This window comes from Vicugna pacos, chromosome 35, assembly GCF_048564905.1.
Source record: "Vicugna pacos chromosome 35, VicPac4, whole genome shotgun sequence".
Lineage (NCBI taxonomy): Eukaryota > Metazoa > Chordata > Mammalia > Artiodactyla > Camelidae > Vicugna > Vicugna pacos.
Window position 1 is genome coordinate 33,008,632 of NC_133021.1, and position 19,556 is coordinate 33,028,187.

The window sequence follows — 19,556 nt, forward strand, 5'->3', positions numbered from 1 at the left end:
TTTTGTCCTCATTGTTTGTTGAAAAGACAGCCCTTTTCCTATGGAAAGAGCCAGGCAACCTTGTCAAATGTCATGTGATTATACATGTGCATGTTTATTCCTAATTCCTCTACTTCATTGCTCTTCAGATCTGTCTTTATGCCATTTTTCACTCTATGTTGTTTCTAAGAATAATTTTGCAGCAAGTTACAAAATCTACAACTGTGAAAACCCAAACTTGTTCTTTAAAATAATTTTTTTCCCCCAAGATTTGTTTCTTCCTTTTCACGATTGTTTTGGCTACTCAAGATTCCTTGAGATTCCACAAGAATTTCAGGGTGTGTTTTCTACTTCTGTACAAAGTGATGTTGGAATGTACATAACATTCCATTGAAAGTATGGATCATTTCGGCTGGTATTGCCAACCTAAGTCTTTCATTCATGAATACAAGTGTCTTGCCATATATTTTTGTGTTCTTAACTTTCTTCAATTTTTTTTTATTTGTAATTATACATGGCCTTTGCTTTGGGCTGTTTCTAAGTGCATTATTCTTTTCCATGCTATTTCAAATGAATTGCTTTTTGAATTTTCTTCTCAGGTTGTTCATTGTTAGTGTATGGAAATGTCACTGCTTTTTCTGTGTTGATATACACTACACGTTTGCTGAAATTTTTTATTAGTTCTAACATTTTTTTGTTTTATCTTATAGTTCTCTATATACAAGATCATGGTATCTCAGAATACAGATAATTAATTATACGTCTGTGGATGCATACATATTTTTTCTTGTTCTATTACTGTAGCTGGAACTACCAATAGTATGTTGACTGGAAGGTAAAAATAGATAAATTTTCATATTATTGATATTATGCAGGAATATTTTCAGTCCTTTCAACACTAAGTATGATATTAGTTGTGGTTTTTCATACACGGGCTTCATCATGCTGAGAAAGATTCTTTCTCTTTCTAATTTGGTGAGTGTTTTTTTTTCACGAATAGATAATAAGTTGTGTCCAGTGCTTTTTCCATATCAATTGTGATTTCATGTGGCTTGCTCCCTTCTCCCTGTTAATGTGGTGTACTGCCTTTCCTCAAATTAACATGTGAACAGTTCTTCCATTCCAGGGAAGAATCTCAGCTGGTCATGGTGTATAATTCTTAGTATGTTGCTAAATTCAGCTTTGTAGAATTTTGTTGAGCTTTTTTGCAACAATAATTCTATGCAATATTTGTAGTTCATTTTTGTGCAGTGTCTGTGTCTGGTTTTGTACCCAGGGTAATGTTGGCCTCATAGAATGATTTAGAAAGTGTTTCTTCCAGTTCAGGTTTTTGCAAGAGGCTTAAGAGTAACTGTTGTTAATTCTGCTTTGAGTGATGTGTGGCCTTCCCGAGTGAAGCCATCTGGCCATTGGCCTGTCTTTACTGATAGGTTTTTGATCACTGATCCAATCCCCGTAATAGAGCCAGGTCTTCTCAGGTTTTTTGCTCCTTCACGATTCAGTCTTCATAGGTTGTGTGTTTGTAGGAATTTTCCATTTGATCTACATTCTTCAGGGTGTTGGCTTACAGTTACTCACAGCACTTTTGTATTTCCTTATTGATCTTTTGTCTGGCTGTTTTATCAATTATCAACAGTGGGGTGTTGATGTTTCCATCTCGTATTGTAGTTGTGCCTATTTCTCCCTTCAGTTCTGTTCATGATGATTTTATATATATCGGAGCTCTGATGTTTGGCCCATATGTATTTATAATTGCTCTTTTTAATCAGTATATAATATCCTCCTTGTCTTTTGCTGCAATTTTCATTCCAAAGCCTTTTTATTTTTTTTCGGTTCTGTGATTGTTGTAGTCCCACCAGTTCTCTTTCGGTTGCTGTATACATGAAGTACCTTTTACCATCTTTTCCTTTCGAAATATTTGTGTCCTTAGATACAAAGTGAGTCTCTTGCAGAGAACAGAAACTTGATATATTTTTTAAAGATATATTCTGCCAATAGATAGCTGTCGAATGTGGAGTTTAACTTATTTCCATTCAAAGTTATTACTGAAAGGAAAAGACTTTCGCCATTTCAATCTTTTTTCCCAATATGCCTTAAGTCCCTTGCGTACTACCTTCCTTTGTTTAGATGATCTTGGTAGCGACATGTTTTTATTCCCTTCTCATTTTCCTCTGTGTTTTACTGCCATCCTCCTTGTGATCGCCGTGTGGATTACACATAACATTGTGAAGCTATAGCAATACTTTTGAGTTGATAACAATTTAACCGCCATGCCTTAAAAACTCTGCTACTGTAGAGCTCTTTCCCCATCTCCCAATGTAAGTTATTGATGTCATTCACTTCACATTCATACTTTGTGTACACGTTAGCATAGATCCATGATTATTTTATGCACTTATCTTTTAAATCTTGTTGACAAGGAAAACTAGAGGTACCAAACAAACTTGCAGAAATGGATAATTTTATATTTGCTCCTATATTGACCCACACCAGAGGTCTTTATATCTTCTTACGGCTCTGAGTTGCTATCCAGCATCTGTTCCTTTGAACTCTTTACATTTTTCATGAGGCAGTTCCAATGACAACAAACTTCCTCATCTATTGTTTATCTAAGATTGTCTTAATTATGCCCTCATATTGGAAGGACCTGTTTGCAGGAAGTAGAATTCTTGGTTGACAGGGTATTTTATTTTCTTTTGTCATTTCAAATGCATACTCCTACTGCCCTGTATCCTCGGATGTTTCTAATGAGGAGTGCATTGATAATGTGTCCCGCATCCCTTCTGCCTGATGAGTCATGTTTCTCTTGTTGCTTTCAAGGTGCTGACTTGTCTTGTTTGATGAGTTTGAATACAATGTATGTAAATATGGATATCTTTGTGTTGATTCTACCTGTAGTTCTTTGAGTTTCTCACATTTGTTAATTCATGTCCTTCATCCAATCTGGGGAGTCTTTGTTATTATTTCTGTTAATAATCTTCTGTCCCATTGTCTCTCTCTCATGGAACTCTGATGTGTGTATGAGTTCAAATGATGGTCCTACAAGTCCTTTTGTGTGTTCACATACTTTCCTTTTTCCTTCTTGTGCCTTAAGCTGCATACTTTCTATACCTTATTTGATAGTAATCATTATATTCATGTATCAATTGCCTGTTTTCCTCTAGTTCTTTGACAATTTTTTTTCCTTCAATCACTTCGGCATGTGTAAGAAAGTTGTTTTGAAACTCTTTGTCTACTAATTCCGATGCCTGTTCTTATTTAGGAAGAATTTTCTGCTAATTTATTTTTGTCTTTTAGTGGACCATGTTTCCCTATTTAATGCTTTGATTGTGTGTTTATATTTGGGCACTGGAAGCAGCAGCCGACGACCCGCACTTTGCAGGTTTGTTCCACGTCAGGACGCTTCTATAATTAGCCTGGCGTGCTGCTCGTCCTGGGTCAGCCCAGCAGTAAAGCTGAAGGGCTCCTGGGTTCCCTTCTGAGCCTGCATGTTGCCTGGCCTGGGTGTGGCTTTTTGATTCCCCTGAATACATGGCTGCTTTTTGAATCCCTTAATATCCTGCAAATACACACCCCAGTTCTACTCAGAATTTTACACGCTCTAGTCTGTGTCTCCTCCTTTAACCCCTTGTCCCTGGCCGCTGTGTACGTATGGTCTCCCTGCAGCTGGAATGAGATATTCCTGCCGCCCTTCAGTTTAAGTTTAGAGTTGGGCAGAAAAAACACCGGTCTTCAGGCAGACCCCAGATAGGTTTGGAACATTGCAAATAAGATTTTCTGTGATCTTGCTGGTTTGAGGAGGGACAAGGAGCTGGGCCGATGCCCTTACACATCAAGACTGCTCTGCATGAGTCAAGGGGAGTGCTAAGGGCGAGTACTGACACAGTGAAACCTTTTACCACTTTGATCCTGAATTTTTCCCAATTGGGTGTTCATTTTGTTGCTGTAGATTTTTGTTTGATTGTTTTCCAGAGCTCATGTAAAGTTTTATAGCTAGCTTCTGAGGTTTCCCCTTTCATTTCTATTGGAGAATTCATTATTTTCTAGTACACCATTTTGCTGACATGGCTCTATACGTTAAATTTTAGTTGGTTCACAACATTCCCTTGTATAAGTGTGTCATGATTTTCCTAACTTCTCCTAAATGTGTTACAATTTAACTGGTTTACAGCTTTTTCTTTAATGAATAATGTTGAGCAAGATAATAAAGTATATAAAATATTTATCATTTATGTCATGATAGCTTTAAAAGTTATATAACTAGATAAAGTGTGTATCCAATCTAACAGTCTGGTTACACAGTGCACAGGATATCCAAAAACTAGTAATAATTAACCTTCCACAGGCAGTTTCCCAGGTTGTCCTATTTGATATCATTATCAGGATTTCACCTGTGCCAGGACGGTAACGCAAAATAATTTTCCTGGTGGGAAATGGAAAAAGGCAAATTTATTTTTAGTTGAAGTTTTAATTCTTTATTAAGTGTTAACATTTTGAAAAATGCCCATTAATCCATCCTTTAAATTGTGTGATTGTGTGTGTGTGTATGTGTGTATGTGTATGGACTGTAAAATAGTTGTTTCAGTTGATCTTTGACCAGGATTGGGCTTCATAATTAGGAAAACAAAAAATACTGGTATGTGAAAGTTTCTAGTCTAATACTTGGTCAATAGCTGTTTAGCAACTCTTGTGCAATAATCAACAGTGATGTAAATGGCTCCAGAGTTTTAAAATTATTTACTAAACTGATGAGATAAAATTTTGCAAAAAATTAATGATGAATTTATCATTATATGGTACTTAAGATTATTCTGATAACAAACCAAATAAGTTAATTCACTTCAAATGTTTCTTACTCCATGGTTACAGCTTTAACCTGCTCCTCCCACAATATATTTGCTAACAATTGGACGGTGCAGTTGGGGTGGTACCTTCCTGTTATTTATAAACTGTGAGCGCAGCAGAAATCACAGTCTGCTCAGTCAGAGGAGCCACAGGCAATGGATCCCAAACATCAGCGTCGGGAGCTTAATGACGGCCACTTCATTCCTGTGCTGGGATTTGGCACCTATGCACCTGAGGAGGTAACAATAGTGATCTTTGAGCTGAGCATTTAAAATAGATGTAACATGGGTGGAAACAAACTGGACTTTAAATTCACTGAGTTCCTGGGTGACTCTGGGAGGCCCCCTTGCTTCCCCTAACCAGCCTAGAACCACTCCTTGTGACGGGGGAGAAAGTACTCAGTCTTCACTGTGCATCCTGTTCTGAAACTTTGGTCAACTCCAGATCATTCTGGGTCTCTCCACAGTTTCTATTTCTTTCCCAGCTTGATGGAAGTGATGAAACTCAGTTGCCAAGAACACTGACTGCCAGTTGCTTTGCTTTGAATGTGATTGCAATGAAGCAGTTTCTCTGTATATATCAGCAATTCAAGAAATCTTTCCCCCTTCCAAGAAAGATCAGAGAAATGTCTGAGATAAGAGGTCCTGAAGATGAGGTGAATGAAAACAAATGAGAGGGAATTGCTTTTCTGCTGTGTGTTAGCCTGCTGGGTGCCAGGCCAGAAATAGTCCACCCGTGGTTTGCTATGCGCTTCTGTTCTGCTGGAACTTATCCTGATGGAAACTGTAATATCATTGGAGGGAATGAGCTACAGTCTTACAGGTCAAGCTTCAATTCTTGGGTTTTGCAATGTATTTTATGAAAGTATAGACGTCAGTGTTTGGACGAAAGTTGGGCAAAATGTGAAGTCTCTAGGCTAGAAGTCAGAAAGGTGCTGGGTAACTTGCCTCTTAACTATTCAGTTGTAGGACAAGGGACTGGTCTTAGATTAAACTTTGATTCTCCCTCTTCTTGTCTGTGAAACAGAAGGAAATCTTCAGAGACATTTTGGAGACAGAAGACAGGGCTTGTTTACTCTGTAGTGCAGCGTGGGATGAGGGGAGGGAAGGACCCAGGATATCCCTGAAGCACTGGAGTACATTCCTTGGTCAGTCTCTGAGTGGCTGTACACTGAAGGAATGACCATGACTGGAACCAGTAGAGAGCAGTTATTCCAAATACCTACCTCACTGATAAAGAAAAGATTCTGAAATAGATTTAAAAAATGGAGTGTTACTCACCCTGACAAAAGAGTTTGCAACCACACTGATGAACCTGGAGAACATTGAGCAAAGTGAAATAAGCCACACCCAGAAGGACAGATACCACAAAATATCTCTGTAGGTGGAATCTAAAAATGATCAAGCTCATAGAAGCAGAGAGTCAAGGCATGGTGACCAGGAGATGGGAACAGGGGTGGGAAAAATGGAACCATGTTGATCTATGTATCAGACCTTCAGGTTTATGATGAGTAAGTTCTGGAGACCTAATGTATAGCATAGTGATTGTAGTTTGAAACAAAGGATTATATTCTTGAGATGTGCTGATGGAGTAGACCTTCAGTTTTCCCAATGCACATCTCAAAAAGCTGGCTGTGTAAAGTGATAGCTATGATAACTTGTTTGATTTGGTACCATTTCACAATGGATGTATTTATGAAAACATTGCTTTGTACACCCTGAATAGCTACAGTTTCCATTTGGTGTATTCTGTGACTACATTTATAGATGGTCCTTAGAAGCTTTCACCTTGTTTCTTGATGATTTGTACCGTGTACTTTATCCCGCTGTTGTTTTCATTGCAGACATCTCACAGTGTAAATCATATCGATGACTAGAACTTTTGGCTGAGTCTTTTGGGTTCTTCTAGCAAATCACTGAACAAGAGGGTGGTCTTGGGGACCTCTGATTCCAGCAATCAATAAAAGATTGCCTGCGTTAAAGGGCTTCCAGGATTTCCACCTTTAATTACTGACCAGGAAAGTCCAGAGAATCCATTATGGGCTCGTCACCACACATGTAGCACGAACCTAAGGCATGAAGAGAAGTTGATGCTTGGGGAGGTCACAGCTTGTGCCTCAGCAGTCTCTTAATTGTGTGGATATTGAAGCACAACCTTTGTTGCTTATGTAGGTTCCTAAGAGCGAAGCTCTAGAGGCCACCAAATTTGCTATAGATGCTGGGTTCCGCCACATTGACTGTGCATATATGTACCAAAATGAAGAGCAGGTTGGACAGGCCATCCGAAGCAAGATTGCAGACGGCACTGTGAAGAGAGAAGACATATTCTACACTTCAAAGGTGCTGTGTGTGTGCTGTGTGTGCCCATGTGTGAACCGTGATCGTGCATAAGTGACAATGATGTATAATGGCGTCAGTATTTTTTTGCTGAGCGTGCATATTGGTAAAAGATTTCCCCACATATATTACATAGTAAATCTTGTGCCCTCCCCAAATAAAAGACTAGAGAGTTGATGGCTTTCTCATCATCACTGTGTTCAAATTGTAACTTTAAAGTATAGTCACTTTACTTCTCTGAGCCTAGACCAGAGCAGTGTGACTTAGCATGGGCTAATAAACCAGAGAACTGGGATCATAATATACCTTCCCTTATATCTGGGTGACCTTCTAAAATTTCTTCACATTGTGAATCTGTTTTCACCTCTGTCTATAAGAGAGAGGGACAGGAGAGGCTCTCTGTGTATTACTCAAGATTGAGTCACAGCGTCTTCAGCCGCGTTCCGCACATATTAATACAATCAAAAGACCATTTGTTCAGTTATGCAAACAAATATATACTAATTATTCCTAAGAGGATCGACTGATTGAATTAGTCCAAGTTTTTGAAATGATTTTAAACTGTACCAACATAATTTAGTTGATGGACATGGTAATTAATTCTGTACCACTTTCAACCTCCTGGGTCTTCTCCTGCCATTGTTACTACATGCACTGATGATAACGCCAAGCAAGTAATAAAGTTTACGTGGGTAGTTTAGATCAAGAAGATCCTCAAAAAGAAAGGCAGTATTTTTCCTCAGTGGTCATTGGTTCCAAAACGGTGGGAAGGTCTAACTATTAGGTGAAAGAGGAGAAAAAATAACAACAAAATCACGTGAAGTACGATTTAACACAGCTTTCATTCTTGAACCTCTGCAGCTTTGGGCCACTTTCCTCCGACCAGAGTTGGTGCGACCAGTCTTGGAAAAGTCACTGAAAGATCTTCAACTGGACTATGTGGACCTCTATATTATTCACTTTCCCGTGGCTATGAAGGTTGGCAGTTTGTGTGATGATAATGATTTTATTTCTTTTTTTTAACATTTTTTATTGATTTATAATCATTTTACAATGTTGTGTCAAATTCCAGTGTTCAGCACAATTTTTCAGTCATTCATGGACATATACACACTCATAGTCACATTTTTTTTTCTGTGAGTTACCATAACATTTTGTGTATATTTCCCTGTGCTATACAGTGTAATCTTGTTTATCTATTCTACAATTTTGAAATCCCAGTCTATCCCTTCCCACCCCGATTTTATTTCTTATGTCAAAACATCTAGTAACTTGCATGAATGTTTGAATTAAAAATTTTTTAGAAGGTTGTAAGGATAATTACAGTACAGTAGAATCCCCAAAGTAACAATTTCGTATTATATTTTTAGTAACTTTTTTGAATCCTTAATTTTCTTCCCATGCCCCCAAGAAAACAGAGTCCAACAATCTCACACCATTTGCCTTAAAATCTTGTGGAAATAAAAATGGGCAAGTCCAGCACAGGGTCCTGAGTGTGACTCCAGAGTCTCTTTGGGATTGGATAAACACAGATTTGGGGGCTGCTGTAGTGAGGGATGAGAGTGCCTTAGACTTGAACATGATGATTTTATCTTCTCTTTCACTTTTCAAGTTCAGAAGTTTGGAGACGTTTTCTCTGGATGGGTCTAAATCATCAGTCTTTAGAGGGACTTGGGAGACCTTGCATAAAATGTTGGGTGTCTTCACAATATTTTATAGACTGCACTTAGCAATTAACAACCGTGCTATGTAGAGCTCTTGATTTTAGGTCACGGAAATCTACGCAAGGTCTCCTACACAAAATAGCTTAATGAATTACGTAAATGGGTTGTCCAGCCACGGATAGAGTTAAGGGCTGGCAGTAGACTTCAGAAATGTGTCCTTGTCTCTATCTTTTAACATAGCATTACTCTTGCCTTTCTTCATTGTTATCTCCATATTTTCCATTGGTGGCAAATATGGCCTTGATTGAGGTCAGTGCTCATAGTCATTAACATTTGCAAGAATGTCTGGATGGTCCACATTCCTTTTGAACCTGAGGACGGCCTGCATTGATCCTGCCTGGTTCATGTGAGTGCCGTCTCAGTGTTGAGAGGGAATATTGACTAAGTCAATATTGCAGTTATGCCAGAAATTAGGTAACTTACTTCCATTCTCAGCTAACAGGAGGCATTTTGCAAGAGGGAAGTATACAGGGCAGACCATTCACATACATCCCCGACAGTCCCCGTTAGGAAGCAGGACAATTATATTCGTTACAACTTATAGTAAGTGCAAGAGGTTCCAGGAAGCCTGTCTCCTAAAGACGCTCGTTACGGCTCCCCATGCAAGCCGCTTTGCAAATACCAGTATCCCGAATGTCGCAACACCTGCCTCGTGGAGGCTGAGTGTCCTGGTCCTAGGTGTGCCTGCCGGCAGGGCTACGCTTGGCCAAGTTACTTTGTGACAGCTCTAAAATGATTGCTTCTCTTCCAGCCAGGGGAGGACCCTCTTCCCAAAGATGAAAATGGAAAACTAATATTTGACACAGTGGATCTCTGTAGCACGTGGGAGGTGAGTCTGTGGAGGAGAGAGCACAGGGGAGGAAGGCAGGAGAGGGGGCATCTCCCTCACGTCTTCCACCTGTGGGAGCGGTGTGTGGACCATCGGATTCAGCAATTAACAAGCTTTAAAAAGGCTGCCGTGCTGGTGTGGTGTGGGGGAAGTCATTACCTCAGTGTGTATAAAGGAGCAAAGGGGAGGAATTTGGGACACTGAGGATAGACATCTCCTTCCTTCCACGTGTCCTACACGGTCTTGGGTTTTCTAAGAAGACTGTGATTCTTATTCTTATGTTATGACCTCTTTCCCTTGTTTGATTTATTACATTTTTCTTCTTGATAATCAGTCCTAATTCTGGCGATGACCATTTTAACAGATCTTACCTGCATTTACTCCTGATCTATAGCCAGAGACAAATGACTCATCACCACCCTTCCTCCCCAGGCCATGGAGAAGTGCAAGGACGCGGGACTGGCCAAGTCCATCGGGGTGTCCAACTTTAACCACAAGCAGCTGGAGAAGATCCTGAACAAGCCAGGGCTCAAGCACAAGCCCGTCTGCAACCAGGTGAGCCCTCTCGCTCTCCTCTCCTTCTGGTCCTCACAACCTTCTTCCTGCACCTCAGCCAGGTGTCTACTCAGCTCCCCTCCTATTCCTCCCCCCTTTGTGGGGCAGAAGGTTCTAGAGAGCAGAGCCTCTGACTAGAATGCTGTGAATAGAACCCATAATGGTATCTCTGTTTGAGAAAGTCTTGTAAATGATGTTGAGACCTTAATGGTAAACTGTGTGTAGGAAACTAGGGAGGAGAAAGCAGATGAGGGAGGGTTAGAATAGGTACCTGGAAGTCAGGGGGAAGGTGGCATTTCCCTGAGCTGCAAAACCATTAGAAATTGGATGTTGAATGTGATTTGGAGGGAACTGTGTGCAGGAAGGAAGGCCTTGAAAACATGAAATGGGAAGTAAACAAAAAAAGATTGAAAATCAGATGAAATAGGAATTAAAGGTCCTGGTGTCTCTGTTTTGAGCGATCTTCAATAAACTCATGGAACTGAAAGATTTACTGGAGACCATGAAAGTCACCAAGGTTAGAGGGATGAAGTGAACGGCTTATGGCAACACTAAGAGTAGAGGAAACACTCACTGAGGACCGTTTAGCTGAAACGTACAGCAGCCCTTGTGATTTGCTGAGCTTTGCTGTAGCTGTCCCATAGATGTCCACCATAAAATTAACTGTTTAAATACATTTTATTCATTAGGTTTTGTATTCTTACATCTTTTCTCGTATTTTTACATTATGGTAGAGTGAAAAGTTAATGGACATCTGTACTCGTAAGAAAAATTTCAGTGTGCAATGCTATACAGTACGATGCATTACAACATTGTGAACTCTAGGGGCAGTGTGGTCCAGTAGGTCTCTAGAGTTTATTCTTCTTGGGAAATTGAGACTTTTAAGTCCATTATTAGCAACTCCCAATCTCTCCATCCTCCAGCCCCTGGAAGCCACCACTCTACTGTGTGATTCTATGAATTTGACCAATTTGGATATGTCACATAACTGTCGTCATGTAATATTTGACTTTCTCTGACTGTCTTATTTCATATAACATAATATCCTCCAGTACAGCCTGAAGCTTAAGAGTAAGAGTCTTCTTTGGAAAATGTAGGCGATAAAATTATAGAGTTATATATATATAGTATCAATATTATCAGTGTTAATATTTAATATGTGCTTAACATATACACAATAATAATATACACGCATGTATGTAATATTTTGTTGTGCTGGATCTCTTTGTGATTCATATGTCACCTTGAGTCTTGTTTATCATGCTCTTTTAATGTGGAATGGTCACGAAAACTTACCATGAAATTTAGGCAGGTTTTGAAAAATATAATAGGTTTATCAGGTTATTCTTTTGTGGTATTAAGTAATTTGTTTCTTGATTCCCAGCTCACGTATATTAGTAGTTAGATCTGAACGCCTTAATACATTAAGGTTAAACATTTGGCAAGAAATGTCCTTTGCGTAGTGCGTCCTTCAAAGCGCCCTCCAGTGGGAAGCACATATGACGATCTGTCCTGCTGTCAGTGATGGTACCTTTGTCCCCGTGGCAGAGCTACTGGCGGCCAGACCCTTCCTTTGGCAATGTGTATTTTTCCTGTTGAAGTTCCCTAGTCATCTGCTGGAGTGTAATTGCCGTTAGAAGACTGATTTCCCTCAAATTTTTTCTTACGGTCTGAGGATCCATCAATGAGTTCCTCTTGAATTAGTTATTTCATTGAGATGTGTAAAAACTCATTTTCAATTTTCAACAGTGTTTATTAATATTCTTATTTGGCAATTTACTGCAAAAATAAAATCCCCTCATTGAGTCAGATTAGGATACAGTTATTCCCATAAGCAGGGTAAAAACTTAAGTCTTTCCCATTGACTGTCAGTGTCTGAGGATGGATTTGTTGTCATGATCACCTTCAGTGGAGGCATATATGTTTGCTCTCTCGCCCTCTCTCATCAATAGGGACCCATGGACGTTGACCGACTCTGTGTGTTACAATTGCTTTTGCTCATAATTCCCTTTGACGCTCAAATCAAACCAAATGTCACCGACAGACTCCCCCTCAAACTGATTCTTTGAGTCCTTCAGACAGTTTTTTCATGAGTCTTTGGGCAAATTCTTGCTTTCTGCACAATTTGATGTCCAGGATTCAAACAGTTCTTTTCTTGTCCCAGATCTGGAATGAGGCCTGTCTCCTGCTGGTGTAAGATGGTAGATTGCTTGTTCTCAGGAATGTCATTACTGGTAACTTTTTCAAGGGTGAGATTTAAATGTATTTTTGAAAAGTCATTACTTGATGTTGACATTTCCAGTTCCAATTTTATGTTACACAGCGTTATTTTTAAAGCATTTAAAAATATTTACCTTTCTCTGTCATGTTAATATTACCGTTTCATAATGTGACCCTTGTCCGTGCTGGCATTCCGCAGGTGGAATGTCACCCTTATCTCAACCAGAGCAAACTGCTGGATTTCTGCAAGTCCAAGGACATTGTTCTGGTCGCCTACAGTGCTCTGGGATCCCACAGAGACCCCAAATGGTAATGAACCCTGATGAAGACAACAGGGGCTTTCCCTAAAACTCTATTTTTTAATAGAATGAAAATTATATTCCCCTTTTAAAAATGTTAGATTTCTAATAAGACCTCCAGAGTAAATAATTCTAACCAACAAATATGCGTATTTCTTACCAAAAGGTAGGAGTGCTAGTTCGTTTCTCCCAGAAGGTACTCAAATGGCATTTTGGCTCATTGTGAACCAGTAGCCCCAATAAAAGATTGAAAAACAATTTGCACTAGCAGTTGGGTTCCAGGCACGAGGTACAGCTCACACAGCCGTGTGCTGTAAAATCCTGCTTGATGCAGTATTTTTAATCATACCATGCTCAGTGCTCTGAAGATAGCGCTCAACTGGCTTGGAGGACAGGAGGAAGGAAGGGAAGAAATCTTTCTCTTTTGTCGCCCACCACTCAGCCAGTGTTCTCCCATTACGTGATTTCTTACAGATGAATCAATAACAGCTGTCTGCATTACCATCTATATCTAACCCCCAGCTGAGACCAAAGGCACGTTTATGTCATGATTTATTCATTAACTAATGAACACATTTCCAACAATCAGCTCCCCAAGCGTCCCTTACCTTTTATCTGAAATTGGGTTAATAATATATACTTCTCAGGTCTATTGTGACTGAAAAACTAGATTTTGAACCATTTTTGTAAACATCTTATTGCACACTATACGTAATGATACAATGAATAGTTCTCATTTGGAGCCTACTCAGTTTTTGTCAATACCTGAGAAAAGTTAAAATAAAAAAGCCTCAGGTTTTCCTTCCATTTCTCCTTTCATGCCCTTGCCCTTACTTTGGGGCTATGATTGGAGAAGAAAACAGCCACAGAGAAGTAAAAGAGAAAATTCTGTGGGTTTGGAAGCACTGGTCTCAACTCACCTATGCGTCCAAATGACCTGCAAGCTTTGTGACCCAGATGCCTGGGTGCCCCACCTGAGCTTCTCATCACCTGTGTCTTGGGTTCAGCCACGGAACTCCCGTTTCTGCCAAGACCCCAGGTGACATGGATGCTGATGGTCAGGGACACATTTTGAGAAGCACGGGTCTAGGTGGCCCTACTTGGAGTGTTTGGGAAGCCTCCTAGCAAACTCAGCGCTCAGTGTCAGCTCCTCAGCGTTTCTGAATTTCCTTCCAGGGTGGACCAAAGCCTCCCCGTTCTCTTGGACGACCCGCTTCTTGGTGCCATTGCCAAGAAGCACAAGCAAACTCCAGCTGTGATTGCCCTTCGCTACCAGCTGCAGCGTGGGGTGGTGGTTCTGGCCAAGAGTTACAATAAGAAGCGGATCAAAGAGAACATGCAGGTGATGCGTGGGGTGAGGGGCAGGGCTCCTATCTCACACCCTCCACGGGGGTCACTCTGTGTGCTGCTTTCCAGGCGTCTTTGGGCCAAGATGAGCTACCCTTATTTCCTGCACTGGTGACTTAAGTGAGATCCTAAGGGTTTTCTCCACCTACACTTGCAGCAGGAGAGGCTGCACGGTGAAGTGGAATTGAGATTGGACAGAAGGGAGAGATGTCAGTTCTGGTATTACATTTGCTGTTTATTCTGTCACCCTGTGCAAGTGATGCCTCGTGTCTAAATTCTCCAATCAGGAAATTGGATTATGTGACTTTCTTAGACCATTTTGGCTGCTCTAACAAAATACCAGAGCTTGGGTGTCTTAGAAACTACTGAAATTCAATTCTCACAGATCTAAAGGCTGGATTCTGAGACCAGGGCCCTTGTGTGGTCAGGCGAGGGCCCTGTCCTGGGTTGGAGAATTCTCATCGCAGCTTTCCGTGGTAGAAGGAGCAACGGAGTTCTCTCAAGTCTTTTTTGTGGTGTATGAATTGCTTTCTAATCTCATTCAAGGGAGTTCCACCCTCGTGACTGCATCACCACTCAGAGACCCCATGTCCTCATATCATCACGTGGGGGCGAGGTTTCCAGCATGCGAATCTGGGGCTCCCGGAAGTTACAGCCGTGATCTTCAACCTCCAGATCGTTGCGGCTTACTCTGCATTTCCTTGATTGCCAATGTAGTGCTATTTTCATACTTTTAATCTCCTGGAGTTTCGGCCTTTGAGATATTCTGGTATTAGAGTTTGTCCATTTTTGCTAGGTTTCTGCATCTTTTGATTTTTGTGTAGGAGACCAGTATTATACCGTTAGCCAGAGCTGTACAGCGATCTCTCCCCAGTTATGGGGTGTGTTACAAAGGTCATTTATGTAGCCCATGACCCTGTGGTTTGGCAATAAGCCGGCACTGAGCTAAGCTGTTCTGTTCTTCGCTGGGCCTCTCATATGTTTGCAGTTAAACGCAGAGCAGCTGGGCAATCCTGCTTTACCAGGTGAATTTGGCTCTTGCCAGAGGAGCCTACACTCTGCTCCATATAGTTTTTCACATACAGTTGGTTAGACTGTGGCCCCCCGACCTGGTCTTCATCTCAGCACAGTGGTGTGACCCCAAGACGGTGAGTGGGAAAAAATTCTCCTCATGTCAAGGGTCAGAACTGACTCACCACTGCTTGTGGCAAATTTTACTGTCCAATGCAAGTCACAGGTCCTATCAGTTAAAGGGGCAAGGAAATATTACCGTGAAAAAGTATCTGCATCCTTCCATTCAAACCTGGGTGTGTAATGCATCTGAAATTGACTTTGTAATATGACTGAAAAAGGAGATATATATATATATATATATATTCATAAACATGTAACTAAGTCAAAATCCAAATGTCCATATTTTCCCACAGATTTTCATTGTCAACTCTGTCATATATCAGAAGTCCACAAGTAGTTATGTGTTCTCTGTGTCCTATTTAATGATTTGCTTTTGTGCACTCTCATATAGTGGACAATACTCGTTGCTTTACTAAATGGTAACTTTTTCTTCTTTAAGGGTTTCTTGGTTGCTCTTGATCAGCAGTTCTTGTATATAATATCGAGTGTTACTTTACCAGCTTTCAGAAAAGACTAAGTGTCTGATTTCATGTTACATTGAAACACTAGGTCACTATTGAGAAATCTGAATTCTTTACATAATTGAGATTTCTATTCCATGATTGTGATATGAACTTCTAATTATTTTGGTGTCCTTAATATTTTAAAGGTGTTCCATAGTGTTCTCCACAAGGGCATTTATATAATCCTATTTTGTAGATTTATTCATGCATAATGAGTAAGCTTGATATCTGATTCTTGGAGAGACTTTTACACTTCGAGACTCCTCCTTCCAATACTTGCTTCATCTCAAAGCTGTGTCAAACTTTAGGAATATTGAGAAGGAAAATCTAGTCTAATGTTTGCACAAGTGCAAGTGATTTGTCCAGATTGTCCAACAAGGTTTTTTTTTTTTCTGCCACAGAATTTCACTTAGAAAGATATGGGCTTGCTGAGCTGGAACCCTCTGTGAAGAAGAGCAGAGAAGGAGAGGGGGTGGGAAAGGAGGGGCGGAGAACTCAGCAGAAGGGGTCCCAGGCCAGTTCACCTGGAAGCTGAGGCCGGGCAGGGCCTCCCTGTGCCCTCTTCTTGCCTCCATCCAGGTGCAAGTTCTCCAGGTCCCGGGGGAGGCCAGCTCCCTGAGGGAGACTTTAACGTGAGTCTTCCCTTCTTTCCAGGTTTTTGACTTTGAGTTGACGCCAGAAGACATGAAAGCAATTGACGGCCTCAACAGAAACTTACGATATTGTGATACAACTTCGTAAGTGACTTGTAGGTCGTTTCTCTTGCGTTGTTTTCTGCAGCAGGCCTGTCAACAGAGGAAGTGAGCCTTCTTAAATCAGCAAGACAGTCCTGATTTCCAGGGTAGGAGTAAACTAGGAGCTTCCTGTAGACCTCAGATCAGAGGGTTCCCTTGGGGCTCAGTCTCTGAGCCAACAGAAATGTGCGTGGGGCCAGGACAGCGCATGAGCAGAATGAGCAAAGCCCACATTATGGTGAATTCACTACATGTATGCCCCTCACCCCTGCGCCTGGCGTGTTTGCTCTCAGGGACGGTGCGCCCATTAGACATGGAAGCCACAGTGTGTACAGCCCCCTATTCTTTTAGGGACCTCTGAGAATGCTTCACTTTTCATTTTTATTAAAATCACGGGAAAATGATTATATTAATAGTGATGGTATAATAATGAATCAAGCCAGGATTACGTTTGTTTTTATCCCAAGGCAACTGTCAAATGTAACATTAATACTTTTTATGGAGGAGGGAGCATAAAAAGGCCAATGTGTGTAGGTGCCATGAAGTCACAGCCTGGCCCCGCTTCCACCCCCTCCCCTCAATGTCTGGTGGCTTTTCTCCTTACTGGTCTTTTGTTTTTCAACACACTATCCATTTGTTCCAAATTTATCTCTTCACTGGCATTTCTTCCCCCTATCCAGCTCCATGTTCCCATTCTTGTAATCTCACCAAACTGAGTTACAAATGGATCACGAACTTCACTGACTCTCCATGCAGCGTCTCCTGTGTCTTCTGTAGGACACACACAGATGAGGTCATCTGGATTCCTCTGGTTTCTTGATTCAAGAATTACTTCCATGTTGCCTTTGTCCAGACACTATCCTCTGGGGAGCTCCTATGTCCTTGACTTTGACTTATTCACACACATGGAATTCCACGTTGAGTTCCTGCAGGAGAATGTCAGGATTGAAGAGAAGGAAGACTCATCAAGCTGAGAGAAGTTTGCAGTATAGAGAGAAGGGGTATACAAATTAGTGATAAAATGAAGATGTATTTTCAAAAGAAAGATTTAAAACCTTTTTTCTTTTTTGTAAAGCTACATCATGATTCTGAGAAAAGAGATTATAACTGAAAAAGAGGTGGAAAGTTGCTTTTCTATACTCAAAAGCTCTCAAGTATAGTTCTATGTTCTTCCTCATTAGGCTGTAAATGCCTAGATTTACTTATCTTTCTAATCTCATGTCAACAGCATGGCTCTTGGCACATGGAAGTGCCCATGATGCACCCTTTAGTGAAATTAAATTGAAAAAGATGAATTTAGTGGGAAGGGTATAGCTCAGTGGTATAGTGTGCGCTTAGCATGCACCGGGTCCTTGGTTCATTCCCCAGAACCTCCACTAAAGAAAAGAAGACAAATGTAGAAAGAAAAATAGAAACTTGGGGAAAAAACAGAAAACAGCAGTAATGTTAATTACTGAATTTTTATACATTATCAGCTAAGTAAGTAGTCATCCCATTTTGTCAGTGAGCTATGTAGGTGTACATGCTATCTTCTCAAGAGATTGGAAGTTTATTTACAGCGCCCCTCTGTTCTGGGGTGCTGTGTGTTTATATGTTGGATGAGTGTGTGACCAGCACATGTCTTACTGTGAACATTGCCATCATCTTGGGCCAAATGTTCCACCTGAAGCTGAACTGACCTTAACATTTTAGGTATAGTTCTTACACCCTCTTATAAATTTCAATTTCAATCAAGAAAAATATCACCATGGCATTTATATCGCGTGGGAATGTGGGAATTGGGCAGGAAGGCGCAGTTTGCACAGGGACCAGGGGTCTGCATGTACGTGTATCGGGGTAGCAGAAGGGATGTGGTTGTAAATTTAGAGGTTTAGCCCATCCTGACTCCCTTCACAGAAAAACAGTCTCTCTGACAGTGTAATACTGAGTTAATAAAATCAACATCTCTCCTTCTCTTTCAGTTTTAGTGATCACCCTGACTATCCATTTTCTGAAGAATATTGACTGTGAGCCCTCCACCATGAGTTCTGTCTGAATGTATTGCTTCTAGGGGTGTGGGAAGAATTTCTGTACCTGGCGGAGCTAATTAAAAGCAGTGTCTCTAGTTTAAGGCTTCTTGTATTTTTTTAGTGAAATAATAGACTCCAAATTAAGGATACTTAGGAGGGTGATCAAAAGGCAGACCTTGCCTTCAAGAAGGAACTTGGACCCATTTCCACCCACAAGGACAGAAGAAAACCTCTGCATGTAGAGGAATTATAACTGCAGACTTCCTGAAGAGTAGAAGAATGACTGTTTTCCACCCACAGCTATCAAGAGACAACCTCACAGAGTCTAGTAGAAGGGCACGAGAAGGGGTCCAGTCAGGACCCACAACCTAGCAGGTGACCGGGAGAGGAGAGGCATAAACAGGCTCAGGGATACCTCCTTGAAGGGAGAGGGGTCCAAGCCCCACAGAGGGCACCCCAACCCTGGAGACCAGCATTGTGAATGAACCCCCTTGTCTGGTTTGAAAATGAAGGACTGTAAGAAACCATGACTCCACTCCTCAAGAGCAAGTGCAGGACTGGATTGCTCTCAGTCCCAACACAGAGGCAGCAGATCAAACACTGCTTGCTGCTCTGGCCAGCCTACCGGGACCACCCCAGTGGACCCCACTTCCTGCACAAGTTTCCTGATCCACAACCCCCTCCTCAGGCCCTGATCCCCACTAAGGCTGAGGCTGCCATCATGCACAGAGGAAAACTGGAGCCAGCTCAGCGGTGTGGCTCCAGCCTTCAGAGCCCCAGCCCTGCCCCCAGCCATTGTGCCATCACTCTGAGAAGGAGCTGAACATTCTCAGGACTGCTGCTCTGGCCCCTTGGGCCCCAGCTTCACTCCCCCAAAGGCACAAATTGATACTAGGAGAAGCCTCAGTTCACAGCTAACTCTGGCTCTAGTCCTTCTAACTCCAACCCTATTTCCCACCAACACAGCAATGTCAGCTCACGTGGGGAAAAGACTGGCCCATGATCACATCAACCCAGCTCTAAAAACCAAAGCCACTGGTCA

The 19,556-nt window shown here is 41.3% G+C and overlaps 1 protein-coding gene across 1 annotated transcript; it reads left to right on the plus strand.

The window, feature by feature from the left end:
* The first annotated feature begins 4,937 nt into the window (after positions 1-4,937).
* LOC102526275 (dihydrodiol dehydrogenase 3-like) lies at positions 4,938-18,609 on the plus strand. The gene is made up of 9 exons (XM_072955066.1): positions 4,938-5,063; positions 6,996-7,163; positions 8,022-8,138; positions 9,636-9,713; positions 10,146-10,268; positions 12,688-12,797; positions 13,964-14,129; positions 16,426-16,508; positions 18,467-18,609. The coding sequence occupies exons 1-9, from the start codon at positions 4,980-4,982 to the stop codon at positions 18,507-18,509; spliced, it is 972 nt and encodes a 323-aa protein (XP_072811167.1). The 5' UTR covers positions 4,938-4,979; the 3' UTR covers positions 18,510-18,609.
* Positions 18,610-19,556: the final 947 nt, after the last annotated feature.

Excerpts from the sequence above, each read along its gene's own strand:
- LOC102526275 (XM_072955066.1), top strand. The coding sequence starts at position 4,980 with ATGGATCCCAAACATCAGCGTCGGGAGCTTAATGACGGCCACTTCATT. Across the intron at positions 7,164-8,021 it reads ACATATTCTACACTTCAAAG|CTTTGGGCCACTTTCCTCCG; the intron begins GTGCTGTGTGTG and ends GAACCTCTGCAG. Across the intron at positions 14,130-16,425 it reads GGATCAAAGAGAACATGCAG|GTTTTTGACTTTGAGTTGAC; the intron begins GTGATGCGTGGG and ends CCTTCTTTCCAG.